The 21,073-nt window shown below is 41.4% G+C and overlaps 1 protein-coding gene and 1 long non-coding RNA gene across 8 annotated transcripts in view; one reads left to right on the forward strand and one right to left on the reverse strand.

Moving 5' to 3' along the window:
• LOC146645505 (glutamate receptor-interacting protein 2-like) overlaps positions 1-21,073 on the reverse strand; it is a 35,299-nt gene that overhangs the window by 2,981 nt on the left and 11,245 nt on the right. For 5 of the 7 annotated variants that reach the window (XM_085393022.1, XM_085393023.1, XM_085393025.1 and 2 more), the window contains 17 exons: positions 20,811-20,956; positions 17,236-17,383; positions 16,970-17,139; positions 13,790-13,918; positions 13,426-13,587; positions 12,695-12,881; positions 6,718-6,863; positions 6,550-6,630; positions 6,129-6,192; positions 5,561-5,706; positions 4,504-4,648; positions 4,048-4,187; positions 3,537-3,719; positions 3,290-3,449; positions 2,195-2,309; positions 1,656-1,880; positions 32-178 (listed from right to left, as the gene is read on the reverse strand). In XM_085393022.1, coding sequence (XP_085249148.1) covers positions 32-178; positions 1,656-1,880; positions 2,195-2,309; positions 3,290-3,449; positions 3,537-3,719; positions 4,048-4,187; positions 4,504-4,648; positions 5,561-5,706; positions 6,129-6,192; positions 6,550-6,630; positions 6,718-6,863; positions 12,695-12,881; positions 13,426-13,587; positions 13,790-13,918; positions 16,970-17,139; positions 17,236-17,383; positions 20,811-20,956 — 2,494 coding nt within the window. Of the gene's footprint in view, positions 1-31; positions 179-1,655; positions 1,881-2,194; positions 2,781-3,289; positions 3,450-3,536; positions 3,720-4,047; positions 4,188-4,503; positions 4,649-5,560; positions 5,707-6,128; positions 6,193-6,549; positions 6,631-6,717; positions 6,864-12,694; positions 12,882-13,425; positions 13,588-13,789; positions 13,919-16,969; positions 17,140-17,235; positions 17,384-20,810; positions 20,957-21,073 lie in introns of those variants that run through there. The other 2 variants (XR_014908994.1, XM_085393028.1) reach the window with 2 other exon arrangements.
• LOC146645506 (uncharacterized) lies at positions 15,221-17,423 on the forward strand. Its single transcript, XR_014908995.1, has 3 exons — positions 15,221-15,901; positions 16,963-17,224; positions 17,296-17,423. It is a non-coding gene; the product is annotated as an uncharacterized LOC146645506 (long non-coding RNA).

A 21,073-nucleotide genomic window follows, 5' to 3' on the forward strand; every position in this document is an offset into this window, starting at 1 on the left:
CCCCTTTCCTTTTTGTAAAGGCAAACAGTACCTGAAGAATGCGGTCAAAAGGTTTCAACCCTGCTTGGTCAGCTGGGCCATCAGGCCGGATCATATTCACGTAGACACCCTTTTCCAGCAGCCCGTCTGACACACTGAAACCAAAGTCACGGCTTTCGCGATCCTTTCTTATAGTCACCTATAAACAGAGGGCAAATTGCAGTCATAGATAAAACATTCTTCAGCATTTGGAACCTTTTTCCTCATTGGCTTTGAAAGATGTACTCCAGCTATAGATTTTTGTGAAGAAAAATAAAACACTACAGAAATATTTGTATGCCTTTAGGTGAAGCAGAGGTAACAACCCCCCCACCCCCAACCAAACAACTCAGGTCTGACATTGACGGTTGAGTCATAAGGCGACTTTGACATTAAACATTTTCTTGAAAAGGGAAACATCAAAGTAGAGTGTCTGAATGAGACACGGAAAAGCTATTGTTTCTTGGTGATCACTTCTCTGGAAAACGTTTTGCAAGATATTTTGGTACTTGGCATTAAGCACTGCCTTTCAAAGAGTTAGATGAGATCATTTTCTGTTTGTACATAATGCTAAACTAAGCAACCGGACACCCGACAATAACTTAAGAATGGAAACTAGTTTAAACAGCTGACCTGGCTCTGGACTGTACATTGTGTCTTTTATTGTGTCCACTCCCTGTGTAAAGACTAAACAATTACAATGCCCACAGCCACATGGCTCTTTGTTTCTCAATTTCCATGTTCCCTAAAACAAGGTCGGCAGCTTTAACCATAACCAAATAAAGCAGGTTTAAGCTTGTACTTGGTGATTTTTCCATGATAGCATATAGGTTGTGTCAACTAAAAATATTGTTAATTTCCACACTGCAGGACTGATGCCCTCTATTACTCCCAGTCATGGTGCGATGCACATATGACGCCAAACAGACTTCTCAGTGGGCGTGTAGTCACAAGTTTCACAGATGCTCAGGTAAAGCATCACATGAATTTGTCTCATGTGCCAGTCCCGACGAGGTAAGTCACGTAGAAGAGATAAACACTCATTACACACCGATTTTTACAGAACATGCTGTTCCATGTTCATCAAGTGTGCGTGCACTGGCAGGCCTATTACTACAGCTCAAGTTTAAAACCTGCAAATCGGATAACACGCAAGATACCAATGTAGGTATTAATTTTGTAAATGCAAAGTCTTTGAGATACTGTATTTAAACTTTGGTTTTCGTGAAAAATTGTCTCATGTACCAGAACGTGTGAGGAGATATCCAAAGTTAGAGTAGCTGATCTCTCACATACAACCCAAACTCCACAAATTTTGGGATGCTGTGTGAAATGCAAATAAAAGCAGAATGCAATGATTTGCAAATCTCACAAGCCTGTATTTTATTCACAGTAGAGGATACAAAACACTTCTAATGTTTAAACATTTTACAATTTCACAAAAAATAGCAAATTTTTAATATGATGGCAACAACAAGTGTCAAAACTTTCTATGGGGCAAGAAAGGCTGGGACGAAAACAACGACGACAACGACACGAGGCGCACACACACACGCGCAGCCTGTAATTACTGTACAGCGTTAAGAATAACTTTTTTTCTTCAAATTAAATAATTATTTCATGACCCTTTTTGTCACCTTGTGCAGTGCCAGAGCTGTAGGGAGCAAATTTTCAGAGTTGTCGCCTTTGACCCTGGATGAAACATCTCCGGCTCCAGTTGACATGTTCAGTTTGCTTTTGTTTATAGTTTCTCCATGGCTTCCTTCCCTCTTGATTGGACTTATTTCAGAGGGAAACACTGAGTCTTCATTTGTTTTGGTCTCATCTAGGTACAGACTAAGAGCGCTACCCGTCATGGATGCCTGAAAGACAAGAGAGGGATTATTAGAACATTTGTTTTAAAAAATAAATGATTTAAAAGGAACAAAGACTTATTTAGATTCACACACATAGATTAGAGGCCAAGGCATTGTGCAAAAGCCTTCTGCAGTCAGCATGGCAGCAGGTGCCCAGCTTGCCTTGTCAGATTTAATAACAGATTATAGCGATGATGGTTATCGTAATGCTTCATCTGGCATGTTCATTTAGGCCAATGCAAGTCTGAGAGTACACAAGTAGGACAAAGCTAGAGAGGAAACTGAAACAGAAGGGGGATGGAGATAACAGGCGGGCCTACCTCCAGCTCCCTGAGAATCTCTGACTGGCCGCAGGTCTCGAGGTCCTGCAGAGCCTGGGACCAGAAGCTGTCTTCCTGGTTCAGGGTGCCATGGCAACGAGGGGGGCTGACAAATCTATGACAATGCAGGAACCAAAGCATGAGAGCAGTCCTGCAGTCTGGATGTTGGCGCTGCATACAAAGGCAGCATGGGAAATGCAGTTTTTTTTGGGGCTGCAAAGCTGAAGAGTCCTTCTGAGAATCTCTCAGGACCACAGTGAGGGTTTAATGTAAAATCTTTCTCTTGTAACAGCTCAAAAGCCGCAGGAGTCCATTAGAATAAGATAAAGACTTCAAATTCACAAAGTGACGTCACCCCCCAAAAAAGCAGGAAATCTAAAGCACATGACATAAAAGTTCAGGGGGAAAAAGAAAAAAAAAGAAGAAGTGTGACGAGACAGATAAGGCTGATCCTTGGGCTCTTTGGATGTTTTTCTGAGGAAACTGTTTTTTTTGTATACGGACAGGGGTGACAGAAAAAGATGTACACATGTGAAACACCAAAGAGCTTGTGGGCAGTTAGTAAAGCAGATGAGAGAGAGAATACCTGAGAAAGAAGAGAAAAGGACAGTTTGGAAAAAGCACAAAAACATGAAGGCATACAACACAAAATGACAAAATAATCCAGAATGCACTTTTGTGAGTGACCTTAACGATCAGGGAAAGGAAACATCACAGGAGAGTTTGCTTATACAACATATTATTGAATTAAGAAAACCACTTAAAGCTAAACTGACAAAGATGTCGGAAACAAGAAGCCACCAAGGTGTGTGACCACGCAGCACAAGAGCAAAAACAACTGCACATGTTTGACAGATGAGGTGGGTTTGGGTGTTGTCATGTTACTGAATAAGGATATTTGAGCTGCAACCTGACACATTGCACACACACAAAGCCAGTCCTGACAGATTCATCCAGTTAAAAATACTGATTTTTAAATTTTATTTGCTAATACTGTGTTTAATGCTGTCCCTGTTCAACTGCACCAGCATCACCCACCCTCAGACATTCACCAAACTAAATGTCTGGGATGGACCTCAGGGCCTCTGTACTTACCCAGGTATCTTGTCCCACTCATCCTCTGTGAATCTCCCATCATACAATGAGGTGTGGTGGACTAGGCCTGCAGAACTGGAAGTGGTTTGGCTCCTGTGCTTTGTGCGCCTCCACTCATTTGGGTTGAGCAGTATATCGGATCCTTTGTGAAGATATGTCCCTAAATGAAGAGAAGAAAGAAAAATCTCATTAGATGTGCAGGAGAATGTGGTTTATCTGAAGACTGCTCGTGAACATTAGATTTCACCTTGGCTACTGTAGCCTGCATCAAACCCCGAGCTATCCCAGGAGCTCATGGCAGAGTCTATACTGGGTATAGTGGCAGAGTAGAGCTCTGAGTGTTTACTGGTCTTCTGGGAGTCTGTCAGATCATCCTCTGTGTCGCTCAAAAACGCAGCTTCTCTTTCTAAAGGCCGTCGGCCGTCAGACTCTGGGAATGGACAGTGAGCTGGCATGAAACAAGATGTGCACTTTTTCACACCACCTGAGTAAAACACTGCAACACTTCCACAGCAGAAGCATTTATTTTCTGCCTTTTGTGTCCCTCATCTCTTAATTCCTTTGACAACAAGGTGTTTTGTAAAGATTTGAAAAGAATTTGCTTCACGCAAAGAGGGACTTTAAAAGCCCCAGAATATTTTTTTTTTTAAAATAAAGGATCTACTTAGGAATAATGTCTCAGATCCATAAAACAATTAAAGTAAAATTTGGTTCATTCTCTTCCCCTAACAATGAAAAACAAACGAAAAAATATATACGATCAGCTTGTTTCTTGATCTTGAGGGTGACTGACTCCCCGGCCATCTGCAGGAGATGAATGGCCTCACTCAGTGGCTTTCCTTTCAGGCTGACACCATTGATGGCTAGGACTCGGTCCCCTATATGGATGGCTCCAGTCCTGCAGATTTAGAAGAGCAGATGAAGCAGAGATCTACCAGACAGTACCAACAGAGATGGTCAGGAGAGCTGTCAGGCTGCCAGCATGCTGACCCAGACAGAAACAAAGAGGCGTCTTGTTACAGGAGAAAAAAAAAACAAAAAAAAAAAAACTAGCCAGCCATTGTTTACTGTCTCATTTATTAGGAAAGAAAAAAAAGAAGAAAGAGGCAACTCAAGAGATGACCTGGCTTAAGGTCAATGCAGCACCATTTTCTTGTACTACTACCTTGAACCCCCCCTGCAGCTCCACATGTCACGCCCTGCCCTTCACTCACCTCTCAGCCAGGCCTTTCTTAGTGAGGCCAGAAATGACGATGGGATCAAAGGGCTCCTCTGTGCCAGAAATAGTGATGCCCAGTGGTCCGTTATATCTCTTCAACTCCACTGTGTAGATTATGGAGCCTGACATTTCCAACTCATCTACAGCATGCAAGGACAGAGGATAATGTACACTCAAGATATGAAGACTTACAATAAATTGTTTAAAACAAATTATCAAAAGAACGACTGATAATAGGAAGTATTCACATTAAAAATTAAACCGTACAATATTAGAACTGGAACTTTTCCAGTGTAAGAACCAGTCAGCCAGCACGGGCTCTGGGTATGTGAGACACGAGCTTCTTTTTTCCAGAAATGCACCACAGAAGAGTTTGAGGTCACTCAGCTGTTGTTTATGAAATGAAACCACATTTTTATGTTTGTTTGCTTTTGTAAATCTAGCATCAAACCGATCAAGTCTTTCATGAGCAACAACTAATGATCCATGAAAATGTGGAACATGAGTTTGAGAGAAATGTTGACACTGGCCAATAAAGTAAAAAGATTAAGATAACTGGCGGAGAATGACAAATTGCCTTTTTATCCTTTTTGCTTGCCTTGAAGGCCATAATCGTCACCGAGTCACCTCTTCACTGCTGACAAGACTCATTGTCATTTCCTGTGTGGTCAATATTATTGTCACAGATAACAGAAACAAACTGCTTTTCATTTCAAAGCAATGACATTTCAAAGTGACCACAAATCTTTGAGAGGTTGCCTGCATGCACCAAAGAGTTTCCTGATCTAGATAAGGGTAACAGTTAGTCTCTGTGGTCATGCGCTGGTTCACACAGTGGGTCGAGACCTTTATTCTTCAGGTTCACTTTCTTATAAACTGGAGCACTTGTAATTTTTTTTTATTTTTATTATATGAAACCACCCGAGAGGTTTAGAGGGCGACCAACTGACAAATATCTGACATCAAACCAGGACCCCTATCAAACCAAACAACTAATGGGATAATCTGGTTTAATCTCCGACAGTGCAATGTATTTTAAATGGTTCGTGTACCAATGTTGTCCTCATCTTTCTGGATTCGGAGTTTGACCATATCTTCTGCTTGTTCCAAGACATGCATCGCGTCTTCCATTGTGCAGTTTTCCAGACGCACCGAGTCGATGGCCAGCAGCCGGTCTCCGGGCTCCAGAGTGCCTGTTCTGCAGGACCCAAGAGCAAGAAGATCACAACTGTTAAACTGGGACCGGCCACTCCTCCCGACTCACTGTCAGAATCCTATTAGCTTCATGTCTCAGTGGGATCCTTGGGGGTGACCGTAACCTCACCCTCAGCCTACTCAACACTGAGCCCTTCTGAAATGAAGTTGCTGTGGCCTACTGATCCAGTTTTTATACCTCAATCCAATTAGGCTTTTGTTATATAGTGGATAGACAAAATGTAATTTTGTAATTAATAATCCCACCTAGCCCCAGAAAACCTAGATCACCCTGAAGTGTTGAGAAGTCTTAGAAGTTTGACTTCTATTAAAAAAAAAAAAAAAATATCAGTATGACCCAGCCCTGAAAAAGCTGGACTAATAAATCATTCAACATTATGAGCTCAACATGATGACAGCACATACCTGTGCGCAATGCTTCCTTTTCTGATGTCAGAGATGATGAGGGGCTTGCCAGGTTTTTTACTCGCTGTTAAAAACAGAATACATTTTTTTGACATTTCAGGCAGCAAGATATGACGATTAAACCAGTTTAACTAACTAAGCACTTTAGTCTCTTAGTTTCCTTTTCGTTTTGTTGCCCTGTCAATGTCGGCTTCCTGCTTGTGTCTTTTTTTGTTTAAAGATGGTTAGAGTAGACAGGGTAATGATGACTGTTGGTACAGGCCAGTATTATTCAGAGGTAATGAGGTATGAGCTTCATGCCTTTTTTCCCCTCTCTCCTTTTTATGGATCACAAGAACATTGATTCACGGGAGAGTTTCAATATGCAAACATTTTGAGCAACACTGCCCCCTTCTGGGTGTCTCGCATTCAACAAACCCACCACTGATGGTGATGCCCAGCTCCATCCCTCGCCGTTTGGGGAGTTTAACATGGAAAGTGCCGCTGCTGGGAACCACAGACTCTGATTGAGATTTAGAACAATGTTAAAAGGGAAAATGGAAAAGCTTATACGATTTCACAATATGAAGTTACTGTTCCTGTGCAATACCTGCAACATCGAACTCAATCTCCAGTGTGACCTTGTTAGCCAGAGCAGAGTCTCTGAGCAGCTGATGAGCTTCCTCCAAAGTGCCATCTTCAGTTGGGATCCCATTAATGAACAACAATCTGTCGCCAACCTGCAGCAGCCCACACCTTCACGCAGCAAAACACACAAATATGAAAAGAACAGATTTTAATTTCACTTTCTGCCCATAACTGTTTGAAAATGTGTTTTTTTTTAATGAAGAAAAAGAAAAGGTTGTCGTGTTCTCAAGAGTGTGATAGTTTTGTTTTTAAAACCAGAGAAACCTGAGAACAAATGACAAAATATCAGCTTTTTAGTTCAAACTAATACAACCGTCCTGAAATAAATCCTCCCTTTATGACAATCTTAAATGTTCTTTTTTATTACCAGGGGGAAACAGGAGCTAACGTTATTTTAAACAGGACAAATCTACAGATGTTGCTTAGACATGGCTGACAATTTTCTTCACCTCAGTGAAGGGAAAAACAAGTCTGTTTCTGGCCCTGTCAGATTTGTCCCAAAGGTCACGGGCAATCTAGGTCCTGTTGCCATATCTGCCAAACCTATGTGAAACCTAACTTTTGGGTAACCTTTGACTTAGCTTTCACTCTGGATGCTCACATTCAGTTTCAGGTTTGCTCCTGCTTTTAAATAACTTCAAATCTGTTGCCATGTTGAGCTTCATCGTGTCACACTCATCAAATCATTGTTTGTCTTAAAATGTGTCATTTCAGCAGGTTTATAACCAAGTCTCCTAATTCAGGTCCAGCGGATCCCCCTTAACGTCAGTGTTTACTTTAATATTCTGGTTTTTACTTTTAGAGCTCTGCATGGAGAAGCACCAATCATACATCCCCAGGAGGTGCCTGAGGTCATGTGATCACAGCATGCTGGCTGTGCAGCATATATGGTTGAGACGTAAAGAAGAGTTTTTGCCTCCAGACGCAGGATCTCTGAGAGTGAAATCAGTAGACTTGGTAGTCTCTTTCAAAAAGCAGCTTAAAAAATATAAATAAAAGTTAAAATCTTTGTTTTATTGTCTTATAAAATTATTACAGATATTGATTCAAGTTTATATTCATCGGGTATCATTTTTACTAGGGGTGCAACGATACACAAAATTCACGGTTCGGTTCAATACTTTGGTGTCACGGTTCGATATTTTTTCGATACAAAAAAAATGTTCATGCCTTTTTAATTTGTCATTTATTAAAATTATAAATATATATTTTAAGGCAAAAGTACAGTTTTTAAATTTAATGTTGCTGAAACAAAAGTAATTAAAAAAATAAATATATCTCAGGGCTCTCAAAATTTCAAAATCCCTGGTAGCCCTTCGGGCAGGGACTCTTCAGTTTTTGGTAGCCCAAAATAAATTTAAGCAGCCAGAATAAAAAAAAGAGCAATTTTTTGATTGATGTTTTGTTTCCTTTACAATATTATACATTAAAGTATAATATTGTAAAGGAAATAAAACATTAATCAAAAATTGTTGAAAAACAAATTACAACATTGTATAAAAATTACAATCATCAACTCAAATACTTGGTTCTAATTGAACAGAAATTTCTATGAACTTGTAAGAACTGTGTAGGACATGAATCAGTCTGTGTCAGATCCTGAATTTGAAATTTCCACTGAAGTCACGGGTAAGAGACAAGTGGAACCAAGATCTAGGCCATTTGCTTTTTGAAGTTTGCAAAGACTGCTAAATGTTGCCAGTGGTAGTTCACTCTTTGCAACATAGTACGCTGTTCTAAACAGATTTTTCAGGTTTATTTTTAGTATGTTATTTGCAATCTGTGTTTGTTCTGGGAAAGATATTGCAGACTGAGCAATAATGTATTTCTTGCATTTCTCATGGGTTCTAATGGGGCCTTTCTTAAAATGACTGGTCCCAGTAACAAAGGCGCTTGTCGACTCAGAAATCGAGAGAAAACCAACAATACACCTGGCAGAACATCATGTTATTTATACGGGTGCACATAAGTGGTCCGCATGTGCGCATTCGCTGTCAAAATAAAAGACGCGCACCAGATAAGAGGTCGCAACGCGCGTTTGCGTCCATATAAAAAGCACTGTTTTTGTCCACTAGAGTGGGATTTTCACGGCACATTCCGCACCACATCTCTGTGCGTTCATCATTTGTTTGAAGCCAGCTCACCTCCTGCAACCACTTTTCCGAGAATACGTGCTGCTTTTGTGGTTCGGACTCCTGACATTTGTTTGGAGGTGGAGGAACACCAAAGTAATTGCTTAAATGAGCTTCTTCGACATCTTTAAGAGTTCTAAACAAATGTCTGTCCTCCTCCAGAAAATCTTATGTATGCAAACACGCGTTGCAACTTCATATCTTGTGCGCGTTTTTTATTGGTTTTTTTTTTTTTTTTTTTTTTTTTTTTTACAGCGAATGCGCACCTGCGGACCACTTATGTGCAGCCGCAGTCATATAGCTCGTCATATTGCAGCCACAGAAATTCTTTTGTCCATGAAACCATAAAGTTGCACTTTCTTTTTGCCTTATAGTCTGATTTGTCATAACTTCTCCGTTTTGTGGTAAGCTTTTCTTCGGCTGTCACTTCTTCACCCTGACCTGTCTTATTTGGCTCAGCAGAACTAAAATATATATCCTGCTGCTTTTACACACACACCCACACATAACTGTCAGCGATTCTCTGCGCGATCAACCTCTCACATGTTTAAGCTTGCTGCGGGAGATTTCACTTGTCATGTTTGCATAGTAAGCTAACAATTAATAAGACGATGTCAGAGAAATTGGTGCACAAATTATCATCACTTACAGATCAGTGCTGTCGCTCTCTACACACAGTTCGTGCGATTGCAAAGTGAAAGCAAAAAAAACAAGCGCAAATTCAAACGCGATTTCAATATGTCACATATTGACAGTGGCTCATCGATGCCAATGACATAATTACCCAGCTACATTTCCGAAAGAATGCAAAAGCATTGACATATATTTTTCCTTCCTACAAAAGCCCGACGGGCAGGGGAGAGAAAGATTTTGGTACCCCGACTGAAAAAAATCGCTAGCCCCAGGACGTTGGGCTAGCGATTTTGCGAGCCCTGTATCTGATTGAGGAATCACTCATCTTTGGAAAAGAGAGTTTATTACAGAGAAATGGCTCTTTCCCAAATAAAAGCTATACTATACGCTTCTTCTGGGCTATATTCCCAGCAGCATATTGTAGTGGGTCAGGGCTGTTCGGGGTTCTGTTTGTACAGTTATGTTTTGTTTATGTTGCCATAGTGACGGGTGACGCCCTCTCGCTGCGACGGTGTGTCCTTCCGGGGTCAGAGGGCGCCCTGTGTGTTGTTGTTGTTGCTATGCGGTTGCTGTGCTGAGCAGTTAGCTAGCGGCAGTGTTCTTCTGCAGATGTCAATAAACGGCTGTGCTCCCTGGCTAGCTCACGGGAAGCAAGACCAAACGACACCTCCGTCTCCTCCTTGTCTGAGCTCGCCACATTGGTGTCAGAAGTGGGATGATGGTGGCACCCCATGTTCTGACCCGAGTGACTTTTCCCCCGCCGGTCGTGACCGGCCGGTGCGCCAAAAGAAGGCACCTGGACATTTGCAGGACTTTGTGTGGGGTAATGGGGTCGTCGGGGACGACTGACCCCTTAGCGGGTCAGGGCTGTTCGGGGTTCTGTTTGTACAGTTATGTTTTGTTTATGTTGCCATAGTGACGGGTGACGCCCTCTCGCTGCGACGGTGTGTCCTTCCGGGGTCAGAGGGCGCCCTGTGTGTTGTTGTTGTTGCTATGCGGTTGCTGTGCTGAGTAGTTAGCTAGCGGCAGTGTTCTTCTGCAGATGTCAATAAACGGCTGTGCTCCCTGGCTAGCTCACGGGAAGCAAGACCAAACGACACCTCCGTCTCCACCTTGTCTGAGCTCGCCACAATATTAAACATATCAGGTCCCCATAAGGAGAATCATGTGCTAACGGCTGTCTAAATGACTCGGGTAAAGTTTGTAGCATACATGCTTGTTGTTTTTGTCTGCTTCCACTTGTCTTTGCACTAGGATGATGTCGCGGTAAATGTGCAGTCATATTCGTTGTGTTCCCACTAGTGCTGTCAGCGTTAATCTCGTTGAAATGACGTTAACGCCACAACACTGCAAATCTCCGTTAACAGCTACCCCTGATCGCCCTGTGCGTGGGGCTAGACGGCCAACACGTTAACGAGCTAACTGCGCTAACACACTAGTTCCCACCCATGTAATTGAGCATTGCATGGCACATCCAACATACTGTTTTACTTTAGTCCATGACGCGCTTACCTTCAGGGTCATACGTCACATGAAAACCAAAATAATTCCAAACGCCAGATCTGAATGAGGGTGGGGGAGGTTCAATTTGCCATGTTGCAAGGAGAGCTTAACTTCTGTCTTGCTAGCTTGCCCTGCACTCTTCCTTCTGAGATGCTGTCTGTGTTGAGCGCTCAGTGGATCTGCGCTCGACAGTGCAGCCTAGGCGGAGTAGTCGAACGCAGATTCACTGAGCGCTCAACACAGGCAGCATCGTCAGAAGGAAAGTTGATAAAATTACAAATTTTGTATTGTTCGATACATATGCGTACCGAACCGAAAGCACTGTATCGAACGGTTCAATATCGATACGAGTATTGTTGCACCCCTAATTTTTACCATGTTGTCTCCACTGAGTGGAGGTAACAATGAATCCCAAACACGTCACCACACACACCAAAATCTAAAGCAATCGGAAGCATCCATTTAACATAAGCAAGGCACGTTTGAAACTCTGATGAGCCACACTGTGTCATGTACTTTAACACCACATGTCAAATAGTGTGAATGTTTAAAATGCCATCCATAACATGAAATGCAGGCCCGAGGCTCGACATGAACACATTCACAAAACTGCCCTTTTGTGAACTTTAAAACTACCTCTGCATGCAAAAATGTATGAAGGAGAAAAAAAAATGTAAAAAAAATATAACACATTTAAATTGTGAGTTCAAACGCAGAGGCCCTGTCAGCTAATATTAATTCACTAACCACCGCTGCTCATTAACCTTGTGGGGAGGTTGAGACAACAGCATCACAGTCAGATGCTGTACTTGAGTCACTCCTGTCCAACTGCTGCTGGACTAATCATGTTACAACACCCAGGGGAGGCAGCCCTGCACCGCCAGCAGACACCATCATTAATCTTGCACCACAACAACAATAGATGTGGCCAACTTGTAGTAGGCCTCATCTGAGCTGCGTGTTAATTAGACTGCAACACAGAGTCTTGGTCAATACAGAACACAGCTGTAATGTAATGTAAATATTAATGGTTGAACCCTCAGCAGCGCTGTAATCTTGGCCGGCCACACGCCTCTTTTTTTAAGTGGAGATTTATGGGATTTTTCACTGAGTGGGTTTGACTTCTGGAAATAGACATTGCTGCTGATAGAGTACCACAGGAATGATCAGTTACTACCTTTATATTCAAGGGAAGGGCGAAATGCATGCAGCAATATCTCCAAAACATCTCACACAAAAACCAACAAACCAACCAAAAATGTGCAAACTTAATCTGACATGTAATACTTCCAACATGACCTTGTTGGTAACTTCAAACCTTGCCAAGAAGATGCTCAAAACTCAAATATCTGTCTTGTAAATTACACTATATGGGCAAAAGTACAGGAGCCGATTGACCATGGAAACCTATGCCTCAGCTTTTGGTGTTTGCCAACTATTCACATAGTTGTTGTTGATCCTGTCAGTGATGGCAAGTATATAAAATCTCAACGCATCCTGTATAGAAATTGAATAGGAGAATTTAGGGGTGATTTCTTTGTCATTTAGATATCAGGCTTTCTTCCCCCCACAAATGGCAGGTCATTGTGAATAATTAACAATAAGGCACTCTAGTTCAAGGTGACTGCCTACATGATGTGTGTTTACTTGTTAGGCGTCTCATTGCGTTACCTCTCAGCTGGGCTGTCGGGCTCAATAAAGCGGATGACCGGGGGAGCGGATAGGGTTTCTGTGGCAAAGACACCTCCCTGCAGCTGGATCCCAAAACCTGTGAGTGGATCCCCCCTCAGGATGACCTCGCTCGTTTCCACATGAAAAACCTGTCCCCCCGGGCCGACAGAGCTCGATGCCAAAGATACTGTGGGAGGAGGAGGGAGGGAAGGAGGGGACACATCAGAGGCAGACAAATAGTGCAAGAAAGGGATTGTGGGAGACAGGGAGGAGGTTAAGGGGAAAAGACGTGCGCCCACAGAGATGACATGGGAATGGGAAGGGAATGAGTCACTTAATCAGAGTTTATGTCAGTCATGCTTACGTCAGCAATCAGTCAAATCTGTTCACACACACACACAAACAGGGTGAAACAGTAAAAAGGTGGCTTGCATATTAAAAGCTCAGTTCACTCAAATAACAAAACACTAATTTTGACACTTTACAGCAAACAGCTGCCCCCAAATGACCATAGAGCTGAATCAACAACCCCCTCCCTGTAATCTAAGAGTCCTGCAACAAATTACTAGCTTAGTTGTACCCAATTCATTGGTAAGGTGTATATCTTGCGCTTCTGGAACCAAAAAAAGCTGCACAACCTGATTAAAACAGTTTTAAATAAGAAAATACTTGAACTGAACCAAGCCTTTAATTTGGAGGGGAAAGAGGAAAAAGAAGGTGGTTTGCTATACATGAGCTCTTGTGGTCCTTCTTTCTGTTCCTCCTCTTGCCGGTGGAGCTCCGAGGGCTGGTGGGAGTGATGGGAAGGATGGGGCAGGGTAGCGTGTTGCTACCCTGGCTGCTGAAGCCTGAGGTGGCTGTGGAGGAAGGGGAGAAGCCACCACTCACCAGAGCTGAAAGGAAACACGTATCAAAAGGCTGGTACAGTAAGCTCTAAATTCATCATCCACAGCAGCACCATTGGAACATGCAACAAAAGAAAGAAACCAGTGTTGGGGTAAACCTCTTGGAAAAAAGATTTAACAATCATGCTGAAGAAAGGGCTCCTGCTGTGGTGTCTTGCCAGCAGCAGTGCTGTCACAAGTGATAACTTACATTTGCAGTGGTCCTGCTGGTTGTGTGGGTGGCTTGGGCTGCTCCATGTCTTGCTGTGGCTGGCATGTGGGGGATGGTAGTAGTTGCCGCTTTGGTCCCAGTGATGATGGTTGCTTTTCTGCACTTTTACTGCAAGCAGCAAGGAGAAAAACACACCGACAGAATGAACGAAGCAGCGGCACGTCTCCGTTTTCCACATTTTTAAAAATTCTGCCCATGAAATCACACTTTCATTCCCATGTCTAAATTTATACCATACCACACAGAGCCTGGAAGGATCATTCAGAGCAGAGTAATTGATATTTAATGTGTTCGTCATGGCACGCTAGATTAAATCCTGTGGTTTAATGTATTTTGTTGAGCATCTGAAAATCAGTTCGAAACACACCGCTCTATGAGAAGCAATCTACAATCTAAAATGAAATCCTTACTCTTAGTAGCAAGCTTCCAAAGGGACGATTTCAAGTTGAAGATCATTCTTCTACATTCATTTTCAAAAAAGTCCAAAGGTGCAAAAAGAGAAATCGGACTACTGCTGGACATGGCAAGGAAGTGACGCTAGCTGTGGAAGCATGTGGCTTGACCTTGATTGAGTGCAGCTGAAAGCTTGATTGGTGTAAATGTAGAGTGCCTGTCTCTGCATCTGATTGTCAGTCTATATGGTCTGCTGTAATTCTTTTCTCTTTTTTTGGGTGTTTCTGTTAAGAAATTAAGCTTGTTGTTTACGCTGAAAGTCATCTTATCCCTGATGCCAGAGCCTATGTAACACCGAGTAGTCAATCAAGCTGTGTTCATGAGGCATTCAAAGGGAAGCAGATGACCTGCTGTGTGACACACACCTCAATAATTAACTTTATTTAACCAGATTAACTCAGCTAAATGTGTCAAAAAAATGCTACACGTGACAGTAATCTTTGCTGCTTCGTCTGGAGGCGTCTAATCTCTGACGACTTGCTCTCATAGATGAGGATTTGCTAGAAACATGGATGAGTACAGTTGCGCTTCAGATGTTGCCATACTCTGAGAATTTGGTTGAACAATACATGAAGGAAAACCTCTGGCCCTTTTCAGGAAACTACTTTCTATCTGACTCAATCAAAAGAGCTGAAAAGCTCTGGCTCGGCTGGCTTATATTAAGCTCACCTAGGGGAATCTCTCCAAGAGATGGTGCTTTCATTCCACACTGGTGGAAAGAAACATTAACGCCTAATTTCTTAGTGGCCGTATCAGTCTTCTTAAATCCCCAGAGCAGATTAGACAAATTGCATCTTATAATCACGTCTTATCCTGGAGGGGGAAGAAGCTGTGAAAAAGCTGCGTGCTATCGTAACACCACAACGCCTCCTTCAAAACCAGATAAATGAGTGAACTGAAATTTAATAAGATGTGCCCGTAAATTTATAGGGAAGCGATAGCCTGCTGTGATTTGAGTTGAGATGCTGTATTGATTACAGTTCAAGGATTTCAGCCTTGACAGTATTCATCCATGTCACATGTATTTGCGCCGTAGTGATAAACATTAGTGGTGGCAAGATAAGCTACATTTACTCTGCACTTTATTACGATATGGAATACATACATAATCTCATATGTAGAATAAAGTAGAATATATAATCATTTTCATCAATTCAATCATTTCAGTGTGACATAGGTATCTTTAAAGTAAAATATCCAAATTCTTTCCTCTGTTTAGACGATTAAATATTTTCAAAACATATTAGAAGAAACCAAAAAATATATATATAAGAAAAGCACTGCAGACCAGACCAAGCAAAAAAAGAGAAAGAAGTGAAATAACTGTGGCTCATTTCCCTTTTGTTGCTTTGTGATTCTTCCAATGGCTACATGTTAAGGAGTCCCTGCAGCTGCTGACCCAGAAATAAGCCTGCAGAACGTGGCAACATGATCTCTGACAGAGAAAGGGTGTGTGTGTGTGTGTATATTTGTGTGAGGCTTGTTGGTATGCAAAGAGGCAGAGTGTGTACCCAAAGCCAGAGGGATTGTGGCCGTATGCACACACAAACACACGGACTAATTCAGAGTGGATGGAGGAAGTAAGCAGGGAAGCAGTGAGGCTCTTTAGAGCTGTCGGGAATACGCAGAATACAAATGGTGAGGACTGCATCCTGGATCCACTGGATTTCCACACAGTGCTGTGGTGATTAAGGGACAGGTCGCTTATTTGAGATTTCTCTGTGTGAATCATTTGCACTGATGTGCACTGAACATTTTTATTGCATTGCACTGATGCACTACTCATCCACATCCACTAAGTCTTACGGAGAATGGCCTGCTTTTTAAGCCAGGCCTCGGTGGCTGTTTGAGTAGTTTTGGCATTGGTCTGGCTCCTTTTTTGTTGTTGCTTACCTTAGACTCTTATGTTTAAAAAGCCCAGCTTTACAGCAGAAATACAGCAAAAATTTACAACCTGGTATATAACACATTTATCTAGTTTTATCTTTAGCTCACTTCCAAAGAGTCAAGGTAAAAACAAAAAATTAAAAAACAACTTTATCAATGGCCAAAATGCCAAACTCAAGGCTTCAAACTGTATTTAGAAACATCACAGTTGCTACATGTCCACTTTTTACCACAGATTTTTTTACCAGCCGCTAAGATTATTTTCGATCTTTTGCCAAACAAGTTCTTGCCTCTTCTTTATCAGTTGCCTGTCTTCCTGGTACTTAATAGTTGTGTCTGCCGGCCTAGAAAGTTTCATTTTCATACATTACCTTAAAGCTGACCTTTATCTCCCTGTCTGGGTTTCATTGACTGGGCTCTAATCAAAGTCATTAGAAGTCTAAGAGCAAACCATGCCTGACTTTAGCCACAGTAATCATGTGATAAATTCTTTTGATCACAGAAACTTAAAGTGTGCCAGCTGGAAATTTCTTTAAAAGCTTATTCTGATTTTATTGTTTTAGATGTCGAGATTCAATATTTTCCTCTTTGTAAAATTCAATATCTTCTAAGTTTTTGGCCTTGTTTGATATAGATCTAAGCAACTAATGCACTTATACGTTAAAAAGAAACACTGTCCATCACCTGTTGCAGTCCTGACATAGAAAACCTGTCTCCTGTTTTAATCTGAGACAGCTTCCTCTGTCACTACTGTCCTCTTTTCCTCCATAACCTTTAAGAGCCTTTCTCTGCTTTTTTCGTGCCACCTGCAGGATGTACCTGTGTCATACGGCCTGATGGGAAGTCTGCTCTGGCTTGCTGGAAGAATCTCCAGTTTGACAATGTCAGAAGTGCTGGCGAGTAGCTGTGCTGCTTCCATCAGAGAGCAGTGCTCTGTGCTGGTCCCGTCTATGGACAGGAGGATGTCACTTACATGCAGCGCTCCACACCTGAAAGAAGTGAGACAGAGGCGGATGGTGTGAGGAAGTTTTCTATCAGGAAGCTGTCTGTTCAGTACTATTATTTGTTTAAAAAGTGAGTTTCACCTTTCCACCACACTGGCTGCTTTTATCTTGTCGATAATAATAACTTGTTTGTTCCTGTAGACTGCCGTGGCGAGGCTGATCCCCAGGCTGGCAGAGGGGCCTTTCACTATCTCCACCAGCAGAGGGCCTGAGGCTTGCTGCACTGCCTCTGAAACCATTCATATAGACAGATATGAGAAATATCAACCAAGTTAATGAATGCATCTAAAGAACCTGACTCAGTAATGGATGAACTCACTGTGCTTAGTTTTTTAGTCTTACAGATGTTAGTCGCTGTGGCATACTTGTTCATTTTATAAATACACACATTATTTTCTTTGTTGTTGTCATTCAGTCACTAGGATTTTGGCTGTCCTCTAAAAAGCAGAGGTTTATAAACGGGATAAAAGCTGGAAATAATATATTTTTTCCCTCAGTTTTTATAATCATATTAATAAGGTCACCAGGACTCTGAGAAATTGGTGGATGCATCCATATCAAGCAGGTTAGACTACCGCAGTGCTGTATTTGCCGGATTATCCAAATCATCAGTGTGGCAACTTCTGCTTGTCCAAAATGCAGCATTTGAACATATAACTCCAGTATTGAAGTCACTTCCTCGGATGCCAGTTTAACACAGTCTTCCCTTTAAAGTCCTTCTGTTAGTTCATAAAAGCTCCCAATGCTTTGGCCTTTTACTACATCTCTGACTTGCTCAGTGTAAATAACCCAACTAGAGCTCTCAGGTCATCAGGTGCAGATCTCTTAACTGTTCCCAGAATTAGATCTAAGTGTGCTGAGGGTGCTTTCAGTCGCTGTGGTCCAGTTCCTGGAACATGTTGCCCACTGACCTGAGGTCAATTACAACTGTGTCTACATCCAAAAACAGACTCAAAATCTTTGTGTTGTCACAGGCTTACAGTTAATAACCATGTGTCTGTTTGTGCGTTTTGTTCTGTTTTTCCTTGTAAAGTTTAATTGTGTTCTTTTTACCTTAAGACATTGTAGAGATCCATATATTTTTTAATGTTTTTACCTTATATGGGAAGCACACTGAGGTCACTTGTAATAATATTAATAAAATTTACATTGACATTATTGTTAGTTAACAAAGCATTTAGACATTAATATTGTTTGGCAAGTTCTATTCCACATGTCTTGATGATAACCACACAGAGAAGTTAAATATCTTGAGTGACATCTTCTTTGCAGGACAAATGTTGTGACACTTATTGCTCATAATTAAAGTTAAGCAATGTTTCAAATAAGGAACTTTAATGAATTTTAAAAAGCACAACCAGTGTATTCTAGATCTTAGTGTTTTATTCGTTTCCTAAATGTATTTTTCTTGTAATTGTGAATCCTGTGGCTGGTCGAATCTGGAGCCAGCAGGTCTGAATCCTTAGATTCCACACACAGGATATGTGTGAATATGTGTCAGCTGTCCTTGGTGACCTGCCCTGTTTTGCATAGAGCAGTTCAGAGTGTGCAATCTTGAGAATTAGTCACTATGATCACATTGAGGTTATAATTAGGTTTGTAGTCATGCAGTGTGTTACTGAACTTAGAGATATAGCTTTCTACTTTTTACCCAACAAAGAGGATGTTTGGTAGAATATCAGTTGTGCTGGATTCTTTTTGTGTCCTCAGGCTGACTTATGTTTGGTGTTTTTTTGTTGTTTGTTTTCCTTTTTAACTCCATTATTGTTTTAAACTGAGCTTAACAAAATAAAACTGCAATTCCAAACTTCTAAAAATAATGGTGGTATGTACCATTTATTGCATTATAGTCCAACCATAACTCACTTAAAGACACAATATCATGAGGGAACACACTAAAGTCAGCGTATGAACACGACCACAGGCTGTACGCAGGCTTTGAACAAGCTCCATTTTTGCAAGTCTGAGAAAAATAATCCTGGTGTAATAAAGGTGACTCAACTAAAACCCATTACTAACTGTGGCATGTGACCAAGAGTGAAAGACGTTGTGGGGATGAATAGAAAAGTATTTGACCAGCATAATATAATCTGCAGTATGATCATTGCTTTAACATTGTAACAGATAGCTTTAAGATGGCCTTAAGATGTCTATGCATACAAGTTATTATATTAATTTTGTATTCCAGGTGCAGTTATAACTATTTTATACATATTGCATATCTGTGCTTATTTGAGTTGATGTTCAGGTTCTTTAAAGGTCGTAAGCCTCACTGACGTGACTGTTCAGGTGATACATGCTGAGGGAAAACTAGAACATAGAAGGAATTGCAATACATGCTTACGAAACACTTATATCAGGTCATTTTATATTAAGGTTTTAGTAGAGGTTCTTGGTTAAAACATTTATTTAGTAGAAGACATACACATAGTCTCAGTGAGCCTCTGTCCTGGTGAAAGGTCAGAAGTGCAACAGGTGAATTGAGAAAGAGCATTTGAGGACGAGACACAGACAGTAGGAGGTGAAGAGGTGACACAAAGAGCATGTGAGGTCAACACGTACACACACATTAGTTAAGATTTATTTAGAGGGGAGATCAGTTATGTCTAGACAAGAAAGAGGAACAATTCATTTTAAGATAAGAACGGAAAGTACAAGCCATGAAAATAGAAGATGATTTTCTGGGTGAAAAGTCATGATGATGTTGATCTGATCTATGTATAAAATGTATCGGTGACGCATGAAGGGGCGTCAGTAAACAAACCCTGATGTTATAAAATAATTGTTTGTGCCTTAGTAAGTCGAAGATCAATTGCTGTTTTCAGTGATCTTCCCACGTGTGAATTAAAATCTTCGTTTGACTTCACCCGGCCGGACCAGTGTGGTTATTTTTCGATCACCTCTTGTACCCTTCCTCAATTCATGAATCTTAACAACGTGCATTGTGGGAAATGTAGAATCCAGGATTTTTTGTCAGGATATCCTGATATCTGCTGCTTCAACTTATTTATGTAAGCTGTCATTATGAACACTCCAACTCAATAGAAACACTAAATCACAGAAGTGCTTATTAACCTTGTTTAAAACACACAAAAGACAAAAAGTAATAACTAATAATGATTATTTTATGGGGGAAACATTGTGCTATAACAGCTTTTAGTGTGTGCTTTGATATCAGCATTTGATATCATTTGGGCAGGTGAACAGATTATTAAGGGTACTGGGGTTGTTGGATAGCAGAGGGACATAACTGGGACAGACTGATACTATCAGTACAATCAATATAATCAATACACTGCTTTGAAAACTTCCCATCTTTTCTCCTTAAATAGCATCACCAAGGATTAGGGGACATGCAATATAATATCTCCCTTTTGCGCCAACTTTTATTTAGAAAGAAAATGGTACAAAAAAGCAACATGTTTAAAATTTATTTTTTTTTAGCAGTCATTGTTCAGGAACAGACAAACACATTTTCATGAAACAATCGTGTCCCCTTTCCCAGTGTGCTCTCGGGCCGTCTCCAACACAGTCACTCAGATCCACACAGCCAAACGGCCACATGATTTACCCTCAGAGCAATGCTGCCCTATATGCCTCCACATATTCCCTGTGTGTGTGTGTGTCTGTTTGTGTGTGTGTTTGTGTGTGCTCACCCATGACAGAGACGTCATACTCAATCAGGAACAGAGCTTCCTGGCCGCTCTGCATTAACATGGTCAAAGCGTCAGCGTGCCTCTCCCGGCTCAGAGGCATCCCATCTATGCTCAATACTCGGTCTCCAGCCTTAATAGTGCCCTCTCTGGAGAAGCACAGATGGATAAACAAAGAACAAAAAACAAAACATAAACAACCAGCATAAGATGCTTTTACAAGCAATCGTGCACCAGTCACAGTAGATGATTAAGCAGTTCCACAT

The sequence above is a fragment of the Rhamphochromis longiceps genome, linkage group LG20 (assembly GCF_057381845.1).
Source record: "Rhamphochromis longiceps isolate RC_006_pf linkage group LG20, R_longiceps_female_GT1.1, whole genome shotgun sequence".
NCBI lineage: Eukaryota > Metazoa > Chordata > Actinopteri > Cichliformes > Cichlidae > Rhamphochromis > Rhamphochromis longiceps.